This window comes from Hyaena hyaena, unplaced genomic scaffold (assembly GCF_003009895.1).
Source record: "Hyaena hyaena isolate Hyena2069 unplaced genomic scaffold, ASM300989v1 scaffold_525, whole genome shotgun sequence".
Classification (NCBI taxonomy): domain Eukaryota; kingdom Metazoa; phylum Chordata; class Mammalia; order Carnivora; family Hyaenidae; genus Hyaena; species Hyaena hyaena.
Genome location: NW_024081157.1, coordinates 1,246,335 through 1,267,053, shown reverse-complemented (window position 1 = coordinate 1,267,053; position 20,719 = coordinate 1,246,335). Strand labels below are relative to the sequence as shown.

At 37.8% G+C, this 20,719-nt stretch overlaps 1 protein-coding gene across 8 annotated transcripts in view; it reads left to right on the top strand.

Moving 5' to 3' along the window:
• Window positions 1-20,719, top strand: part of RASAL2 (RAS protein activator like 2) — a 186,772-nt gene that overhangs the window by 102,035 nt on the left and 64,018 nt on the right. For all 8 annotated transcript variants that reach the window (XM_039255387.1, XM_039255390.1, XM_039255388.1 and 5 more), the window contains one exon: window positions 60-166. In XM_039255387.1, coding sequence (XP_039111318.1) covers window positions 60-166 — 107 coding nt within the window. The remainder of the gene's footprint in view (window positions 1-59; window positions 167-20,719) is intronic.

Sequence of the window (20,719 nt, the reverse complement as noted above, 5' to 3'; positions counted from 1 at the left end):
TACATTGTAGTCAAAGATCCTAAATTTTGGCTTCTTAATGATGTTTCTTTCTTTTCCAGAGGTGCCGGCAGAAAGGTCCCCCCGCAGACGGAGTATCTCAGGGACCAGTACATCGCAGAAACCCAATTCCATGGATACTGTAAATACCTCACCTTTCAAAGTACCAGTAAGTGTTCCTCTTCTCTAAAAGATATTGTACTTTTCTCTCCTTTCTTTTTCGAGTTAGAGACAGTTACTAAGGAATCCACACACTTTGCTCAAGAATTTCTTTATGATACTGAAGTTAAAGGACACAGTTATTAACTTATATAGATTAACTGTGGTTAATGTCCACTACTTTCAGTAGAGGGTTTATTAGATTGTAGGGAATAATTATTAAATTCAAATTCCTCTGACCTACAGAGCACAAATCTTTGCAGGATGCCCTTTTATGAAGTTACTAGCAAAAATCTGTTACCTTTCTGTAAAGATGCTGGTGGGATTTTTTTTTTCCACAAGTGGGAAGAGATTTTTGGTTTTTTGGTATTTGTTTCTCTTGAGCTGGAGCATAAACAGTGAATGATGGGACTCATAAAATTGCAGAGCAGATTATCAGAGAATTAGACCATTATAAGTTATAATCCTGAGACCTGGCCTGTGCTTTGCTTAAGCCATCTTTTGGATGACCATCTAAGTGCTTAAGAAACACCCTGGAAGAAATAACCGAGTTTAAAATATTCCTTAAACTGACAAGGCAGCACTAAGAGTCTGTATTAAATACTGAAAGCTGAGATCAGAAGGCTGTCCATGATCAGGTCAGCTGACCACCAGTTGCAGTCCTCTTCTGTATCTTTTTGATATAACTCTGAGTAACCCAAATTTTAATCCATCCGTTTTCTTGGCTTATTTAATAAGAAGTGTACTGCCTAATTATTTAATTACAATGTGTTGTTTTTAAACTTGGAAAGAATAACTGCCATGAAGCTGGTCATTATTGTAGGTACAATGGAAAACAGTATAAAGTAGAAGTAGACTTTTCTATTGGAAACAAAAGAGATTATTTTCTTTTAATTCAGCTAAGTTAATATGTTGTATTCTTTTTTTATATATTCCACTACTTTTTTTTTTTTAAGTTGGAATAAGTTTGTAAGTTGAACTGCTGTTTTGAGATCTATAAGCTGGCATTCATTTGTCAGTTAACCAACATGAATGTTTTATTTTGGATTAACTGTGAGGAGCAAGATTTCCCTTTATTGTCTCTCAGTGCCTTGTGGAGTTTGTGAATATCTGTTACTGTGACACCTTCCAAATGTTTACCAATTCTCTCAGTTTTAAAGATCACAAGCAAGATTGGATTAATATTCAAACAATATTATGACGGGAATTATTAACTATCAGATTTCATTCCTTTTACTAAATTTCTTTCTCCCATAGACATAGCTTCCCACTTAAATGTTTGGGTTTTTTTAATGAATGAAAAAGGCATTTTTCCCCCTCTCCTCCCTCCCCTTCTTGTCTTCCTGATGAAACCGAAATCAAATATAGTGAAACTGACTGTCCATACACAGTGTTTGGTGAAAAGGATTGGATTAGAATTTGAAATTTTCATACCAGCCTACTAGAATAGAATGGTTAATTCTTTTTTTTTTAATTTTTTTTTTCTTTTTTATTTCTAGGAGAGAGAGAGAGAGAGAGAGAGCGTGAGCAGGGGAGGGTCAGAGAGAGAGGGAGTCACAGACTGAAACAGGCTCCAGGCTCTGAGCTGTCAGTCAGCACAGAGCCCGACGCGGGGCTCGAACCCACGAACCACGAGATCATGACCCAAGCGAAAGTCGGACGCTCAACCGACTAAGCCACCCAGGCGCCCCTAGAATGGTTAATTCTTAATTTTTTTAAGGTCAATAAGTGAAGAAAAATATCCTTCTATAATATAGTAACATTTAAGTACTTCTATTGAATCTGAAGTTCATGACTGGACTTTTTAAATTTGAATTAATTAAGAACAAGAATTTTCATTTATATTTAAATAGTTGATAGCTAATTTGAGGTTTACCTTAATCATAATACTAATTATTCTTGAGTAAAAGTAATAAACCAATGATGCATATACATGACTGTGAGCACTCCTTACAGACCATTTATTCAGTTGTTATTCTTCTGACAGCCTCAGCCATCTCACAGATTAAGAACTATTGAAGGAAAGAAGGGGCCTCTGACTGGCAAACTTCAGTTACAAAGCCCATGCACTTAGCTCTCTAGGAGAATTTAACTATTCGTAAGTTCTTACCCAGACAGTTATTTGAAAAATGACCATCAGAACACATTGATTGTAATTTTTGAAAAAATGAAGTGAGTTGAGGGAGGAGGCAGAGGAAATGAAAAGCAAGGAGTCATAAAAACAACCTAAAACCACTTAGGCTAAAGGCAGATAGCCCTGTATTACCAGTAGCCCTCAAGAGTGCCCTTGTATTACAGGACACATTGAGCGTAGTGAAGTAATTGACATTGATGATAATGATCCTGAATCACTAAGAAGTGAAATTATATCTTTTGTGCTGGGCTTTTTTTTTTTTTTTTAATAAGTGTAACTGTGCAATATTGTGATATGTATCCATTGAGAATATTTTAAATCTTAAAGATATCTGATGCCTATAAAACTTGCTATCCAGAAAAATCTGGCTTGTGAAATACCTTTTTCTATGATGATGCTGGATGAATAATTTATATTCTCTTAAAAGAAACCAAAATATGCTGGCTAAAAGAGGCAGTGCAGTACTCAGATGTCTCTGCAAGTACACTGTATGTTTTAAGTTTCCATATAATACCAATAGCTAATGAAAGTGAGTTAAATGTAGTGCCAGTAAGAATTATGTCTAACTTTTTCAGAGCAACACGGAATACTTTTGTAATTAATATCACAGTGAAGTCTGCATATGAGAAAGCAGTAAGTAAGTAAGAAGGAACCAAACTTTGAGACACTTAACTAAGTTACTAATATAGTATCCCATGCTATTAATATGATTGTTTCCATGGAAATGATCCATGGTCACTCTCTGAAGGGGCAGAAGTGACATTTAAGCACAAGTACTTGTGGTTGCAGGATTCAGGTGTCTTTACTATGGTGAACAGCAGGTTCACGACTTATCAGGTGGATTCTCCAAAGGGCCTGTTCTTCCTAGCTTCATTTTGAAGCAAATACTGAGAGCAGATGAGTAGTTTTTAGCAAGCCTTGACTGAAATTACTGACAGTGACACACTTACTGAATGGTTGCTTCAGGCAAAGTATTAGTGATTCACCAATTATTGATACTTTCTTGGCACTAGGTTATAGACACAGAAATGAACGCAACAGAATTTTCCACTCCCATAGAATTTATAGTCTAATAGTAAGAGACAGAAAAATGACCAGATTCATAAGGAAGTAGATAAGCGTGGTGACACAGATTTTTAACAATGCATTGTGTGAGCTAAGGCTTTTCCGGGGAGCCAGCGCTTGAGCTGTTTCAAAGACTGAATGAAAATAATTGACGGGAAGAAGAGTATCCCAGGCGGAGGCAATCGCATTTGAGAAAGACACACTTCATAAAGTGACTGAGGCTTCCAGGGAATATAGAAAGGGTTCAGTGAGCAGGAACCAAAAAGCATGTGGGCAAAAATGGCAAGAGAGAAGGATGAAGAGGTAGATTGGGGCAAGACTGGGAATGTTTGTTTGTCAAGCTTAACTCAATTTGGCTGGCCACTAAAGCATTAGATTTTGTTTTCTGAAATATTTATCTTGGCTCAAAAGCTAAACCAAAAAGGAGCTAGTCATGGATTCTCCAGAAGGGCCTTCTTCCCAGCTCCATTTGTGTAAATACTCTGAAGTATCGGCAGATTACTTGACTCTTCCCCAAGTGACTCTTTCCTCTTGCGATCAGTATCCTAACTCAGGGCGACAGGTAAGGGACTGCCTGCCATTCAAGAAGAGAAAGCCAGCCCCGCACCCACCCTAGGCGCCAGCCCCGCACCCACCCTAGGCGCCAGCCCTGCACCCACCCCAGGCTATCAGCCTGCCTGGCCAGTGGCTGTAGAGCAGAGGTTAGCTTTAGAGAGATCAGGAGAAGCAAGTGGGTAAGAGTCACTTGTATCCTGCTCACTGCTGCTAGAGGTGGTAGAAAGGAGCCAGGAAACAAAGATTGCAAGGAGCCCAAAGCAGGGAAGCCCATAACCTTTGCCTATCTTTCTCATTCCCCAAAATGTATATTTTTATAATCTTAAAACAGTCTCTTCATGTGTATTCCTTACTTAGTCTAAGCCATCTTTATGCCAGTAGTAGACTGCAGAGTCAGTAAGTTGAAAAGTAAAAATAAACAGAAGAGGGGAACTTATATGGCCACTGAGCCTATAGGTAAAGCAAGGTCTTGATATTTAGGAATTTTTAGTGCATTTGTACTTTTATCTAATCTTAATCATAAGAAAAAGCAGAAATCTACAGGATCGTCTTCCTGTTTCTTCTGTTCATTCCATATTTCTTTACATTCATTCCTGTCATTCCATATTTCTTTACCTTCATTCCAACTGCAGTTGTTTATTTCTAGATCCGTCACCCCCATTAGACAATAAATATCTCCTCTCATCTTTGTAATTACCTCAATGCCTAACATACTACCTTGCACACAGTAAGCACTCAACAAATAATTGTTTAATGGATAAGATATGTATGAATTACTGAATGACCATAGTCAAGTGAGTATCTCACATTTACTCTGTTAGTATTACTGATGATATCTCAGTCAAATGGGCTACCCAACCATTTAATAATAACCAAGCGAGGCACCTGGGTGGCTCAGTTGGTTAAGCGTCCAATTTCGGCTCAGATCGTGATCTCACGGTTTGTGGGTTCGAGCCCCACTGCTTCAGACTCTGTGTCTCCCTCTCTCTCTGCCCCTCCCCCATTCATGCTCTGTTTCTCTTTGTCTCAATAATAAATAAACATAAATTTTTAAAAAAAATAATAACCAAGCAGTCATCTGGAGTAAATGTGTGTACCTGTGCAAAATAGTTACATTTTTTTTTCTTCAACTAAGAGAGATTTTTATATTTGGAATCTAGGGCTATGGTATTTTATGAATATAGTGTATAGTGTATCTACTTACACTGGGAAGTAAAACTAGATAGTATCCTTCAATGGTTTGTTTCTGTGGATAATTCTTTGAGCCCTTTAGCTGTCCTACATGTGTATAGACTCACGATGTTTTTGCAGATCTGAGTTTTGATTATTAGCTTCTTCAGGAACACTTTTAGTTATTGGAATAGTTTTTGCCTCTTTTTAAAGATGCTATTTTTTTCACTCTTTAACATATTGCTAGACTTTTTACATTTATCATATTTGTACTTTCCTTTAAATAAAACATCCATTGTATGGTTTATACATTGTTAAAACTACATTCAAACGATGTTGCAGGGGTGATTGGGAAGAAACGAGTTAACTAATGAAAGTTATCCAGGTACTTAAATTTAATTTAGAAAGGGAAAATGATAACGCCTTGTAATTGTATATATTTGTTTCACATTGCCTAAGTGTTTGGAACAGGCTTCTTTCTTTAATGTTCTATTTATAAAGTGACTGTTGATATTTATGATTTTTATATCACTTCTCCTTAGACGATGCCGCCAGTTTAGCTTTGGCTAAAAGAAAGTGGCTTGTGTTCTGGGCCAGGTGCTTGGCTTAGTGTTCTCATTTCCATAACACAATGGTCTGAGTTGGCCTTCCATGTAAATGTAACACAATGCAGTCGCAGCTGCTTCGTTTGTATTAGCTTTGAGCTTGGCTCTGGAAGAATTCAGGCACTAAAATGTATGCCAGGACAACCAGAAAGCATGGTTGAACTAAGGCAGTAGCTGACTGTTCCTTTGTAACCTTCCTTGTTCCTGTCACAGTGACACCTGAGCTTCCCAATCAGGTATGGTGGATGCAAACGATTGCCAAAAGATGAAAACGTTGCATAGGTTTTAGAAAAAGTAAAGCTTTAGAATAATAAATGTAGACTGAGTTAAATTCTTGCGTAAAAAGAAATGTTACATCCTTTCTTAAGTATCAAGATGTCGGGCTCAGTTGGTATTGGTTTCTGTTTTGAATAGAATCTTCAATAAGATCCTGAATAAGATTTCTGTTTTTCCAAATTAAGCAAAGAGACAGTTTCATGCCCACTCGATAAAGATCAGATAGTGTTCATTGTCAAAACCGGTGGTTTTCAACTCTGGCTATACCTAAATATCACTTAAGGAACATCCGCCCCCACCCCTCAAACAAAACCTAATGCCTGGGCTCTACCTCAAACCAGTTAAACCAAAATCTCTGAACTAGAACCCAATATTCTGAATTTTTTAAAACTCCCAGATGATTCTAACATGCCCAGAGTTGAGAACTATTTGTCTAAATTATTAGTTAATATATTAGGAATCCATTTTTTTTTCCTATTTTAAATAAATCACAAGTTGGGAGAGGGGCTGAGGGGAAAGGGGGGATGGGGGAGAGAGAGAGAATGAGAGAGAGAGAGAGAGAGAGAGAGAGAATATCCTAATCTTAAGCAGGCTCCATGCTCAGCATGGAGCCCATCACAACTCTGTATCCCATGAACCTGGGATCATGACCTGAGCTAAAGAGTCAGATGCTCAACCAACTGTGCCACCCAGGCATCCCATATTAGGAACCCATTTTAGTCCATGTCTTTTCTGTGTACATTTTATACCTTTAGGTCTGGCATAAGAAACTAATAAGTGATATTTTTTCAGTGCCCTGCCATTGCTTACAAATTGCTGCATTGTACATTAGTTGCCCTTCCAAGTGTTTGACACGGTCCATTCGGATGACAAGTATAAATGTACAAAATACAAAGCAGTGACCTCTGGCCAGCCTAAGAATCTCAGTCTTAGGGGTGAAATAATCTGTTCGAATTCACAGTAGCAAAGGTACAGTACCATTTCAATTTTTGTATTCCTCATTGCAGTTGCATTCCTGGGCACTTAAAGTTCTCTCCTCTGCTACTTAAAGATTCTATATCCAGCTTTTCTTCTTCTTTTCTTTACTGACCATCTGTGTGGAGTTAAAATCCAAAGTAGAATCACCCTTTAGTGGTACCTCTTTTTAATAGAGAGCATATTTATAGTCATATATGTATGAATATATAATACATGAATATGTTCATACTATATGTCTATCAACATAGTACTACCAGAGGTAAAAATAATATAATAAACATAAAAATGTCAGAAAAGAAAAATTATAGTCTGAAGATGTTAAATATTAACTAGACCTTTAAATCACTTTGTAATCAGAATGAGTATAAATTTTAAAGTTTTTAATAATAAATATCCTAGAAAATACAAAATTTGAAGCAGAGAAAGAAAGGAATAAGGTTAGATACAATGCCTTAAGGAAGATAGAAAGGAGATAGCAAATACCCAGAGGAAAAGGGAACTAGAGTGACAGGGAATATGACCAAGATGCTAAACTTGAAAGAATCAAAGAATGATGGAGGCTCTCCTCTATCTGTGGTTATTCATAAAATAGGTTTGCAGAAGTGTTAATTAGTGGAGTTTCCGGTGTATCTTGCCCAGGAGAAGAGGGCTATTTGACAGAGAATAAGATGAACTCACTTATAGCTCATTCTTGTAGATAGCATACTATAAGCCCCTCTTTCTCAAAGCAAAGGTCTTTTTCTTCTGCTTTAATGGGGGAGTGCAATTATAACACCTTTCATTTCATAGTTAGGAATAAATGTTTTGAGGGGCACCTGGGTGGCTCAGTTGGTTGTGTCCAACTTTGGCTCAGGTCATGATCTCACAGTTTGTGGGTTCAAGACCTGCGTCGGCTCTGTGCTGACAGTTAGCTCAGAGCCTGGAGCCTGCTTTGGATCCTTTGTCTCCCTCTCTCTCTCTGACTCTCCCCTGCTCACGCTGCCTCTCTCTCTCTCTCTCTCTCTCTCAGAAATAAATTAAAAAAAGAAAGAAAGAAAGAAATGTTTGAAGGGCTAATGCCCACTTAAAGAACATGTAATTAACTAAGTATAACTGATATTAGAGGCTTTCCTCTTTCACAGAAGTTAGGAAGATAGAGATATAGAAATGAAACCTCACCACCTTCTCAATTTTGTTAGTGTTAGCTGTACAGAAAGGTACTTTTGTACTTCTTGGCTATACCTGTACCCTGCAGGCTACAAGCATTACTGGTAAACAGTAACACCCTTGAATGCCTTCCTACTATCATGCCCATTAATTCTATAACCAATGCTAGTACCATTCTGCTGGAGTTTTAAATGTTTATTTTATATTAAACATCTACTAATTTCATTTGAAAAGTATTTCATTCTCAGGTTATTATTTGATTATATTATAACTACAAAATTCTTTGTTGGACTGCTGTAGCTATTAAAAGACTCCAAAAGGATTTTAATAGACATTTCTCCAGAGAAGATATACAAATGCCCAAAATTCACATGAAAAGATGCTCAATATCATTAGTCATTAGAGAAATGCAAGTCAAAACCATATAGTGAGATACCGCTTCATACATACTAGGATGACTGTAATCAAAAAGAGAGAATATAATAAGCATTGACAAGAATGTTGAAAAATTAGCACACTATATGGTGGAAAGGAATGTAAAATGGTGCAGCCACTTTGTAAACAGTTTGACAGTTCCTCAAAAGGTTAAACATTGAGTTACCATATAACCTAACAATTCTACTTCCAGGTGTAAGAACACTGAAAATGTATTTATACAATTATACATGAATGTTCATAGCAACATTATTTGTAGCAACCAAAAAAGTAGACACAACCCAAATGTCCATCAGCTGAAGGAGCATGGATATACAAAACGTAGTTTCTCCATAGACTGCAGTATTGTTCAACCATAAAAAGGCGTGAAGTACTGATACAACATGGAAGAACCTTGGAAACATGCTAAATGAATGAACCCAGAGACAACAGGCCACATATTATATGGTTCTACTTACATGAAATGTCCAGCATAGAGAGAAAGGCTAGCTAGATTAATGGTTGCCAAGGACCGAGCTGAGAATGACTATTTACACATATGGGATGTTTTTGGGGAGTGATGGAAGTATTCTGGAATTAGACTGTGGTGACTTACAACTTTCTGAATATACAACAGCCACTAAATTTTGCACTTTTTAAGAGGGAGTTTGATGGTGTATGAATTATATTTCAATAAAGCTGTTAAAAAAAACTTGGGAAAAAGCATGGACAGTATCGAATACGTGTTAATATTGATTACAAGTTGAAATGATAATATTTTGGATATATTGGGTTGAGTGAAATATATTTTGGGAAGGAAAGAAGACAGCAAAATGCATTTCATTGTATATTGGCTGCTTATTTTCTTCAACTTTTTTTTGTTGGTGCTCATTAGTGATACTTCGCTTATTTGCATTTTTATGCAAACTACCATAATTTTGCCTGCTATAAAGAAGCTTATATAGCTTCATACATTCTTACTTAAGGATATAGAAATAGGAAGCATGACATTTGGTTTTAAAAGAAAAAATATGGCAATATACATGTGAATATTTTTTAAATTTTTGCAAACTTTTATATCCTTAAAGGTTATTCATATCTATATGGTGTACTTTATAGTCTCTTCCGTAAGTTCATGTCTATTGAATAAACTGCTTGACTTTTTTCATTTTGAATGTGGTCCACCTTTGCCACTGTATACTTGTGTGATGTTTTATATATGGGTTTGTTTAAAGGGATAATGCTGAGATGTTCATATTAAAAGGACCTTTTAATGACTTTTGTATAGCGATGAAATTAATGATCAACAAATCAGGAAATAGTGATGTTGTTTTCCTTGAGAATCTTTTTCTAAACAGCCCTCTGTATTCTTCTAACACCTAGTTCTCATGTCCCATAGTAATTTAAATTTAGCTTGCCCCATATTGTATTCATTTATGTTTCCCCCCAAAACTATCTTCCCCCCAAATTTCTCGCTTTGTAGTACTACAGAGTTATTCAGTTCCCACAACTGTAGTATTTTCTCTCCTCGCAAATTCAGTTACCATATCATCTTCTCCTGTTTTCAGATTCCCCCGTCTTGCTATCTTCCAGCCCACTGCTACTTACTTCAGTTACCAGTGCTTGTTATCCTTCCCCTGAACCACTACCAGGACCTGCCTGATGAGCATGAGACGGGCCCAGTGCACAGGACCGGGCTCAGAAAGGCCCCGTGCATAGACTTTAGTGTTCTGTGGCTGCCCTCTTAAGATTCTTATTGAGCCATCTTTGGATTTGTGTTCTGTGAGGGCCACTGGGACAGCGGAGCACGTGCTGGGACTTGGAGCCCAGGCCTAGCACTGCCTGCTGTTGCTTCCCCAGGATGAATTCTCTTCCACCCACCTCCCCACCCCCAGAACTCCAATAAGCCTCCCCCCATCTACCTCCCCCATTCCTAGCTGTCACTCTCTGACTCTGGCATGAACCTTTACACAAGTATAAAAAAGATAGAGGTTGGGTTGGATACCCTATGGCACCTCCAGGCAGGGCTGTCAGTTCACCAGTATCTGGCAGGTGGCCAAGGGCCACAACTCAGTTGGAGTGAGCCTGTTGGCCGTCTCCAACCCAGATACCTAGTGAATTGCAGAGGCAGCTGTGGAAAGGGAAGAAGCCTGGCTCAACTTCCCTACACTGGGCCTGGGCATGGTACGTGGGTTTGTTGGCTGGGGAGGGGCAACCTGACAGCCAGTGGGCCACCCACATACTGAGTCGTGGGCTGGGGCCTCAGGCACCTGTGAAGGTCTGCACTTGCCCTGGTGCCTGAGGGAGCATGACACGAAATAGCAAATGAAAAACATCATAGCAGATAGACTGCTCAAGAAAGGCAAGTTTTCTATTTTAGTGCCTTTAATGGCCTTGTTTTCCTGCTTTTTGAACAAGGCCTCTTATATTTTGCACTGAGCCCCTCAAACTATGTAGCCAGCTCCATCCAGTACAGGAGAGACTTTAACTCATCTCCTGGCCTTCAACACCTCTGTCACCCACTTTAGCCTTCACGCTGCTGCTCTAACCCTGTTCCTTACTTGCTCTCCCTTGCTCAGAGCCTTCTTGTAGTTCTCTGTTGTCCCATGCCCATGGACATGACCAAATTTTGTACATTTTATTTGGCTTGCACAGTAGGTTCTTTCCACTCTCCTTTCTCTTCCTTCCCTCTTCCCCTCATTTAAATATTTCCAGGTAGAGCTGGCTTTTCCATCAAAAAGCATCAGTCACCTGCTGAAAGCTTTTGAGTTTGACTTGTGCTTTACAGGATGATAAAAACCAAAGTTCACTTGGCACAGAGAACCTTTCATTATCAAGTTTTTGGCTGCCCTTCCAGTTTCATTTCCTAATACCCAGTATCTCCATCCCCACCCCCACATCTCTCAGTCTCCAAACTGAGAGGGTTTTCCTTCTTAGGGTTCCTTTTTTTTTTTTTTAACCAAATTTAAGAGTTTCCCAGACAAGCCTTCTCAGGTATCTTTGCACACTTCTGCCTAAAAAGGCCAACTTCTGTTTTTCCTAAAAGTATTCTCATCCTTTAAAATTCACCTCCAATGTCTCACTACCTCTTCTATGCAACATTAGCCTTGACTTTCTCTGTTCTTCATAGTAGTGTGCATTTATTTATAGGATTGATACTGTTATAATGTAGGGTCATTATTGGCATGGTTATCTTCCCTGGTCTGTGATATTCTGGGTGGTGGTCTCCAGAATAGGATGTATATATCTCACAGGGTACTTAATATGATCCGTCTGAGTTGTAGAAGGGAAATAATAAATATTTAATTTTTAAAATTCCACTCCTTAAATTTTTATGTTATTGATTGTTTTATAATCATACATTAGAACATTCTTATATTTTATAAGTAAACAATTTTGGGAACGCACACCAACAATGTTTTACTCATTTGATACATAGTCAAGGCAATTTGGAAACCACTTTTCGAGAAGATCAGGACTGTATCTTGTTAATCTTATAATTTCAGCACTGGCCTTTTCTTTTTCCTAACCTGTTTATGAAAACTCACTTAATATATAGGTGACATTCATGATTTCCCAAGATATGCCCGTTGCAAGGATGTTAACCTCGTAAGCCGTGGCATCTTCGTCACCGATGGTTTAATATTAACCAATTAATTATTAATTGTTATTAATAATTATTAATATTGTGTACTGCTTTTTTTAAAGAGTATACATTAATCTGTTACGTAAAATAGAATTAAATGGAAAATGTAGTGTGTAAGGAGATAATTTTCGTTCAGTGGAAGTCCTGTGAAATTAATGATAGAGTGACATGGGGACTATCTTGGTTGGCTTCTTACTCAAAGAATAATTGGATATGTAGGAATGTCGTCTGCTCACAGCTCTTTAAAATGAAAAACCGACAATAGCATCAGCAGAAGTGAAGGTCAAAACCCAGTGATCTGTCCTACCTGGGCTCATATGCCATGCAGTCACTGAGACCACAGTCATTCAGGGGCTCTTGCCCATTAAACTCGGGCGTCTGCAGTTGAAAAAGGCCCTGCACTCCTCTGGGAGTGTTCCCTGCCGGGGCATTCATACAAGGATTTCATATAGGCATTTAGGAGCTTGTACCTAAGACAGGCAAAGGAAGGATAAGAGCTATATTTTTTTAATGTGTGTTCATTTAGTGTCTCACTTGTGCGACCGAGAGCAAATCGTTTCACCTACTCTAAGGCCTCTGATGCCTTTTTTTCCCCCCATAGTGAAATACTACACAGATATTTTAAGATCCTTGAAGGTTTTCAGGATAAAAGGTACTATATACTGAGGATCAATATATTAATATTTGGGGCCTTAATTTATAACAGAAAAAATATTTACGGCATTAGAAGCAGTACCGTTAGGAAATAGCCTCTAGAAGTTATATAAATATAACTAATAAAATCCTTTCCGTGATGTATTTCTCCTTCCCTTCCCCCATTTTATTTTATATATATTTTTCAAAGCCATCCTGAACAACATTAGTAAAAAATAATTATATTGTTTTACTTGTATCTTTTGCTCACCACCATTTCCATAATATGGGTTGTAGGTGCATTTTGTTTCAGCAGAGGCAGAAGAATTTTATTTTTTTAAATGACACCTAAGCTCCAAAGTCTGCAGCGCTTTTATTCTTAGAGTCCTAGAAATGAGAGATAGAAAACTTCAATTAAATTCATCTAGTCCATCTCCCTTGACAATGAAAAAGTATCTCTCACATTCTATTATCTGATGCTTTTTCAGGCTTCCATGATAACCTCTGGGAGACTGTCCAATAGACTAAAAGACCTCACTTTGGGAGAATGTTCTCTTTCTTAGTTTTGACCCATCATTTCTCATTATTTTATCCCTTAAAGCCATTTTTCTTATATGCATACTCTGTGAACTTATGATCATCAGTCTCTGCCAGTCATAAGAAAATCAACATAGATCCCATTAGCAGGAACTGAGGTGCTCCACAGAAGTGAATATTCCAGAAACGAAACTTTTCCTCTTGAAACACAGACTTAGTTTCATTTTAATAATTTTGAAATTTTTTTTCCCCTTGAATGCAGTAGGTATTTTCCCTACTTTAAGTGTATTGAACTCTTCTTAATAATAATTCAGGTTAATCATTACATAATTATATAATCATTACTTATATAATCCATAAGTATATATTAAGTAACTCACTGTATGCTAAGCATTGAAGAAATAAAAAGATGAGCTCAATAATATTTACTTTCAGGACGTAGGACTCTGTAGGGGATATTAACATAGGAATAAACTAATTATTGGTTAAGACAGAGGAAAACAGTCATATAAACAAAAGAGCTCAGCTAATCAGAGGCCAGGGACTAATTCCTATTAGAGAAATCAGGAATGGTTTCCTGAGAAGTTAGCATTTGAAATAAATAGTGTAGGGACAACTGAGTGGCCATTTGGAAAAAAAAGATAAATTAGATGTGTATTTCACACTTCACATAAGCATGAACTCCAAATGGATTAGGGATCTAAATGTAAAATTAAATAAACCATACAAGTACTAGGAGACATTGATAAATTCTTCTTTAACCTTAATATAGGAAAAAACTTTCTGTAATGGTTACTGAAAAGCCAGAGGCAAAAATGTTTTGTTTTTTTTTTAATTGTGTGGCAAAAAAACATCATGAGAAACTTAAAAGACAACTAGCTGGCTGAAAGAACACATTCACAACATATAAAGGACTATTAGAAATTGAGGGACAAATGGCCAGAAACTCAATAGAACTGAAGAAAAACAAAGTATGAACAGGTGATTCTCAAGCACTATAAAAATTGTCCTAAACATATTAAAAGAACGTTCAAATTCCCTTATAAACAGAGAGATAGCAAGTTAGAACAGTATTTTGATGCTATTTCACCTTTAGGCTAGCAAAAACTGTACGGTATGATATCTGATTTAGTTGGTGAGATCATGGGAAACAGATACTTCTACATTAGTGATGGGAATCCAAACTAGTACAAGCCTTCGAGAGGGGATTTTGGCAGAGCTTGCTATGTGCTCACCCTTTGACCCAGCAGCCCCACTTCTGGTAGTCTACTCTGAAGATATACCTCCATCAGCATAAAAATACATTATGCACAAGGTGTTCTTGGCAGAGTTGTTTATAATTGCAAAATATTGGAAACAACCTGAATGCCTACTCATAAGAAAGTAATTACCCAAACTACATGTGGAAGGAAGGTGGAATAATAGCCCCCAAGATGTCTACATGCTAATACACAGAATCTGTGAATATGGTATTTTACATGACAAAAGAGACTTTTGAGATGTGATTAAGACTAAAGACCTTGAGGTGAGAAAAGTACCTGAGATTATCCAGGTGGGTTCTATCTAATCTCAAGGCTTTACAGAAAAAGACAACATTGCTGTCCTTGAAGATGGAGGAAGTAAACCAAGGAGTGTGGGAGGCCTTTAGAGGCTGAAAGAGGCCAGAAACAGATTCCCTACTAAGTCTTGAGAAAGGAGTGCAGCCCTGTAGACACCTTGACTATAGCCAGGTGAGACCGATGTTGGACTTTAACCTACACGGCTGTAAGATAATAGACTTGTAATGTTGAAGCCACCATGTTGTGGTCATTTGTTATAGTGACAATAGAAAATTAATACAGTGGAAAAACTGGTGAAATTAGAATTAGGTCTGTAATTTGTCAGCATGCTATGTTCATTTCCTAGTTTTCATAATTTTACTATTGTTAGGTAAGATGTTAACATTAGGGGAAGCTGGGTAAGAGAAAACTCTCCATACTATTTTTCCAAATTTTCTGTCAATCTAAAATGATTTTATTTATTTATTAATTTGTTTTTTAAATATAGTTTATTGTCAACTTGGTTTCCATATAACACCCAGAGCTCATCCCAACAAGTGCCCTCCTTCATGCCCATCACTCATTTTCCCTTCTCCCCACCCTCCCATCAACCCTGTTTGTTCTCTATATTTAAGTCTCTTGTGGTTTGTCTCCCTCCTTCTTCTTAACTATGTTTTCCCTTCCCCTCCCCTATGATCCTCTGTTAAGTTTCTCCTGTTCTACATATAAGTGAAAACATATGGTATCTGCCCTTCTCTGCCTGACTTATTTCGCTCAACATAACACCCTCAAGGTCCATCCATGCTGCTACACATGGCCAGATTTCATTCTTTCTCATTGCCATGTAGTATTCCATCGTATAGATAAACCACGTCTTCTTGATCCATTCGTCTGTTGACGGACACTTAGGCTCTTTCCATGTTTTGGCTATTGTTTAAAGTGCTGCTATGAATATTGGGGTACATGTGCCCCTATGCATCAGCCTTCCTGTATTGCTTGGGTAATTCCTAGCAGTGCTATTGCTGGGTCATAGGGGAGTTCTATTGTTAATTTTTTGAGGCACCTCCACACTGTTTTCCAGAGGGGCTGCACCAGTTTACATTCCCACCAACAGTGTAGAAGGGTGCCCATTTCTCCACATCCTTGCCAGCATCTATAGTCTCCTGATTTGTTCATTTTACCCACGCTGACCTGTGTGAGGTGGTATCTCAGTATGGTTTTGATCTGTATTTCCCTGATGATGAGTCATCAGGCATTGAGTATCGTTTCATGTGTCTGTTGGCCATCTGGATGTCTTCTTTGAGAAGTGTCTGTTCATGTCTTCTGCCCATTTCTTCACTGGATTATTTGTTTTTCTGGTATGGAGTTTGGTGAGTTCCTTATAGATTTTGGATACTGGCTATTTATCCAATACCTCATTTAAAATGATTTTAAATAGACAGGGAAAGCATTAGGGATTCCGTCCCTTCTCAAGTTCCTTCCACCTCACATCTTATCCTCTTAAAAAGTTGCCGTTTCTCCATGCTATTTATTTGTCAATTTCCAACCAAGCTTTTAACTCTGTGGTTCCCAAACCATATGTCCATGTAAAGACTTGTTCACACATTTTTAAGCAGATTTATTCTTAATAGACCCAACCTGGAAACAACCCAAATGCCTATCAGTTGGCAAATGGATAAACATTTTTGTATATCCATATGTGGAATAAAAAGGAATGGACTACGTGCAGTAACATGGAGAAATTCCCAAAATGGTATGCTAAGTGAAAGAAGACTCCATCCTGCATAATTCCATTGATGGAACATTACGGAAAAGATAAAACTATAGGGACAAATCAGACTAGTGGTTTGTAGGGGCTGAGGTGAGAGGAAGTGATTGACTATAAAGTGGCATGAAGAAATGTTTCCGGCATAGAAATCTGTATCTCGGTTTCAGTAGTATACATCTGTCAAAGCTCATCAAGTTAAACACCTAAATATGGTGAGTTATCCTTTCATAAATTATAACTCAATAGACCTAATGTTTTTTAAGATATATTTAAAATATAATATATAAAAGTTGAAAGTAAAAAGTGTGAAAAAATTTAATAGGAAGGTAATAATCAAAGGAACTCTGATAGAAGTATTTTTATCATATGAAAATGAATCTCTTAAGACAAAGAATATTATCAGGGCTAGAAAAGGTGTTTGTCCCTCCCAACAGATGTTAGTATATCAATATGTTATATCATATTATAATATAAAAAACATGTTATATGATATACACATTTTACTTTTATATTTTAATATAATCTAGTAATATATCAGTATGTTAATGTGGGTTAGATCTGATTAATGGGAATGTGTGGAATGTATGTGCTTTTGTGGGGGTTTTTTTAGTTTTTTTTTTTAAGTTTCGTAATAAATGTTTTACTTTGTTTAATAAAAGAGACTCATGGGCACCTGGGTGGCTCAGTCGGTTAAGCGTCCGACTTCAGCTTAGGTGGTGATCTCATGTTTTGTGGGTTCTAGCCCCTCATTGGGCTCTGTGCTGACAGCCAGCTCAGAGCCTGGAGGCTGCTTCAGATTCTATATCTCCCTCTCTCTCTGATCCACCCCTGTTAACGTTGTGTCTCTCTCTCTCTCTCAGAAATAAATAAAAACATTAAAAAAATAAAAGAGAATCATTGGATGCTTGTCAAAAATGTAGATCACTGTGCCCCACACCCAGAAATTCTGAGCTAGAAAAACAATTGTAATTTTTTATAGGACCTTTTCTTTTCCCTTTGATGCTTTAATTTGGAAAACAAACAAAAAAACAAAAATCTCTACAAGGTGGGAATTACCCACACTGAAACTGCTTGTTGTTTTGTTGTTACTCTTGTTACCTAGACTTTCCCTTCCTCCTTGGACTTCCAATAACTGAAAGATGTACTAAGTAAAAATGATGACTGGAAAGTGGAGTTTAACGTTTTCAGTTACCCTTCCATTTCCTTTCTCCTTGTGAATGGTCTACAACTGGATTCTAGTGAACATTTTCTGAACATCTGTAAGTTCCTAAGTTATATTAAAAGAGGAAGGAAGGGAATAATTTATATAGGACACAGCCCTTGCCAGGTCATTGCAATCCATAATACCATGAACTGCTAAAACACACAAATACACAGAAATGAATTTACTAATTAAACGAAAACTTTGAAAGCCAGAATGAGAACTGTTCTCACCTGGGTCCTTTCCAGTTGACAAGGTGGCATTTTCTTACTGTGAATCATGTAATATTTTAAGGAACTGCTATTAAAAGTGCTTAAGTCGCCTAGATTTACTTAATCCCTTGTGTGGCCACTGATAAGAAAAAGTCTCACACAGGATGAAAGCAGGCTTCTGTTGCACATCACCGTGTTTTTGTGGGGAAGGTGATGACATGTTACTCTGCCTCCACTTCTCCATGTCTTCAGGGAACGGCGCAGCCCAAGGATGCCGGCAAGTCAGCGGCTCCCGTTACCATCACTGAGGCTTCTGAGAGCGGTTGCATAGCAGCAACTTTATTTCAGTTACAATCAGGCCCTGATAGCCAAGTTCAGTCTTCGGGGGTTACTCCAGTTTGTAGGTGGTGAACACCTTTTATTGTTCTCCTGACACCAGGCTCCAGAGAAAGGCAACGTGTGGCTTTTCCTTTCACTGGGCAGTTGCTAAGTTTAAGCCTTATTTTGGGAGAAAAGAGTGAGTGAGTACCAGCTAATTAAAGTACATCTTTGTAGTTGTATCAATTGCTGTCTGACAGTGTAGTTGTTTAAATGGTAAGCTTTTTACTACTTTTCAGAATTGTAGCTGGTAACAACAGCGTTTCAGGGGAGGATTGGACAGGTAGGATTTGTTTTGAGGGTTTTATTAGTCTGTTTTCAGAAGGATGAAATCACTTTATTTGTAGTCTTTTCCTTTGTTTCCATTTATGCTGTTGGATTTTATGGTAAGCTTGTAGGAGCATGATGTAGTCCACACATTCACATGAGACGTAGATGCCCTAACTTAACGTGAAAGAGAGAAGCATTTTCCTCTCAACATCCATCTGTTTGTAAATTTTATGTTCGCATTTTTTTCTCTCAGTGACCATAGAATCAATTAGATATAAACGTAATTTCAATAGGGTTTCGAATTCACTTCAGTTTATATAGATAGGAGCCCTAGGAGCAAATTTTTCTAAATCAGATGTCACACTAGTGGGGATTTTGTTTTCTTTTTTCCCCCTCATATTTTTGAATTGTCATAGTGCATTTCTTCCTTTTTGTGGTATATAATTCTACAGTAAGATATGTATAGAAATTAAATATAGCACCAACAGAGAACATGCATTATAAATGCATTCTATCACGGTGCCTAGAGTATTTAGAAGAGGACTAAGAATGTGGAGAATCAGTTAGCATAGAGGTTAAAAAGCAAGGGTTCCAGAGTCAGGCTGCCTGGGCCTGGAGTGTACTCTGCCGCTTGGCAGCTGTTTGACCTGGGAGAAGTCAGACACCGTCTCTGTATACCAGCTCCAGGTAGGTGATCTACTGTTGATGAAAAAAATAAACGGTTCACATAACACACATTCTTGCTCAAAACCATATTAAAAAGTCAATACATGTTTCTCTTTTCATAGGTAAAGTTATTTCCGAAAAACAAATGCTTACTTATTTGTGACTGCTTTAAAGGGTCTTGTCTCTCGTTGTTACTTTCCTTAGAAATCAGAGTAAAAGGTGGAGTCCTGGGGTGCTGAGTAGCTCAGTCAGTTGAGCGCCTGACTGCAGCTCAGGTCATGAGCCCATGGTTCGTGAGTTTGAGCCCCGCACTGGTCTCTCTGCCTGCTTTAGATCCTCTGTCTTCCTCTTTCTCTGCACCTTCCTCGCTCACACGTTCTCTCTCAAAAATATACATAAAAAAAAAAAAAAAAGTAAGGCCCTTATAATGGCCTGCAGGATTTGCCCACCCACCTCATGACTGGGACCAGTACTGCTACCAGCACTGCTACCTCTGTTTCCTCATTTCTCGCAACTCTTCCCATTCCACTTTCTCCCCTCTAGCCGCACTGACTTCTTGGCTCTTTCTGAAGCATACCAGGAGTTCTTCTGCCTTAAAGCTTTTGCCCAGCCCATTCCTGTTGCCTGGAATGCTTTTCCCTTCTGATATCTGAGACTAACTCACCCCCCTTCAAATCTTCAGTCAGTGTAATCTTTCTCCATAAGGCTATCATGACCACTTTATATTCCCAGCTCTTTACATGGCTCTGTTTTTCTATAGCCCTTGTCTTTTACTAATTTCTTCTATTCTTTGTTTATTGTCTGTCTCCTTCCACTAGTATATGAAGCTTAAAATTTTTTGTTTGTTTTGTTCACTGATAAAGCTCAAGTGCCTCCAGTGTGTGACCAATAAATAGCACTCAATGAATATGTGAATGAATGAAGCTTTTTACATGTTAGCAGTATACTGGGTTTAAATCCTGACTCCTCATCTGTAACTTGTGTTACCTAAAGCAAGCTGCTAAATACCAATTTTGTGGAGCTGTTTCATCGATTAAACCATACTGGAAATACTAGAAAGCACTTAGCAGTGCTTCATATCCAGGGAGCCTTAAGTAAATTCATTCAGTCAACAAATGTTAATTGAGCACTTATGATGTAATACCAGGTATCCTTGTAGGCACTCGCTTTCTGTCACTGAACAGAACGGCCCAAATCCCTGCCATTTGTGGAACTTCTTTCTAGTTTCCTTTCCTTCCTTTGATGTAGTAGTTTCTAAGAGGAAAAACCATGATCTCTCCCCACCCCCAGCCTATTCAGTAGTGTCTCACTCTAGATTCAGGTAAAGTTAATACTTATAGGTACCCGTTTTCCATTATTTTAAAAGTGCTT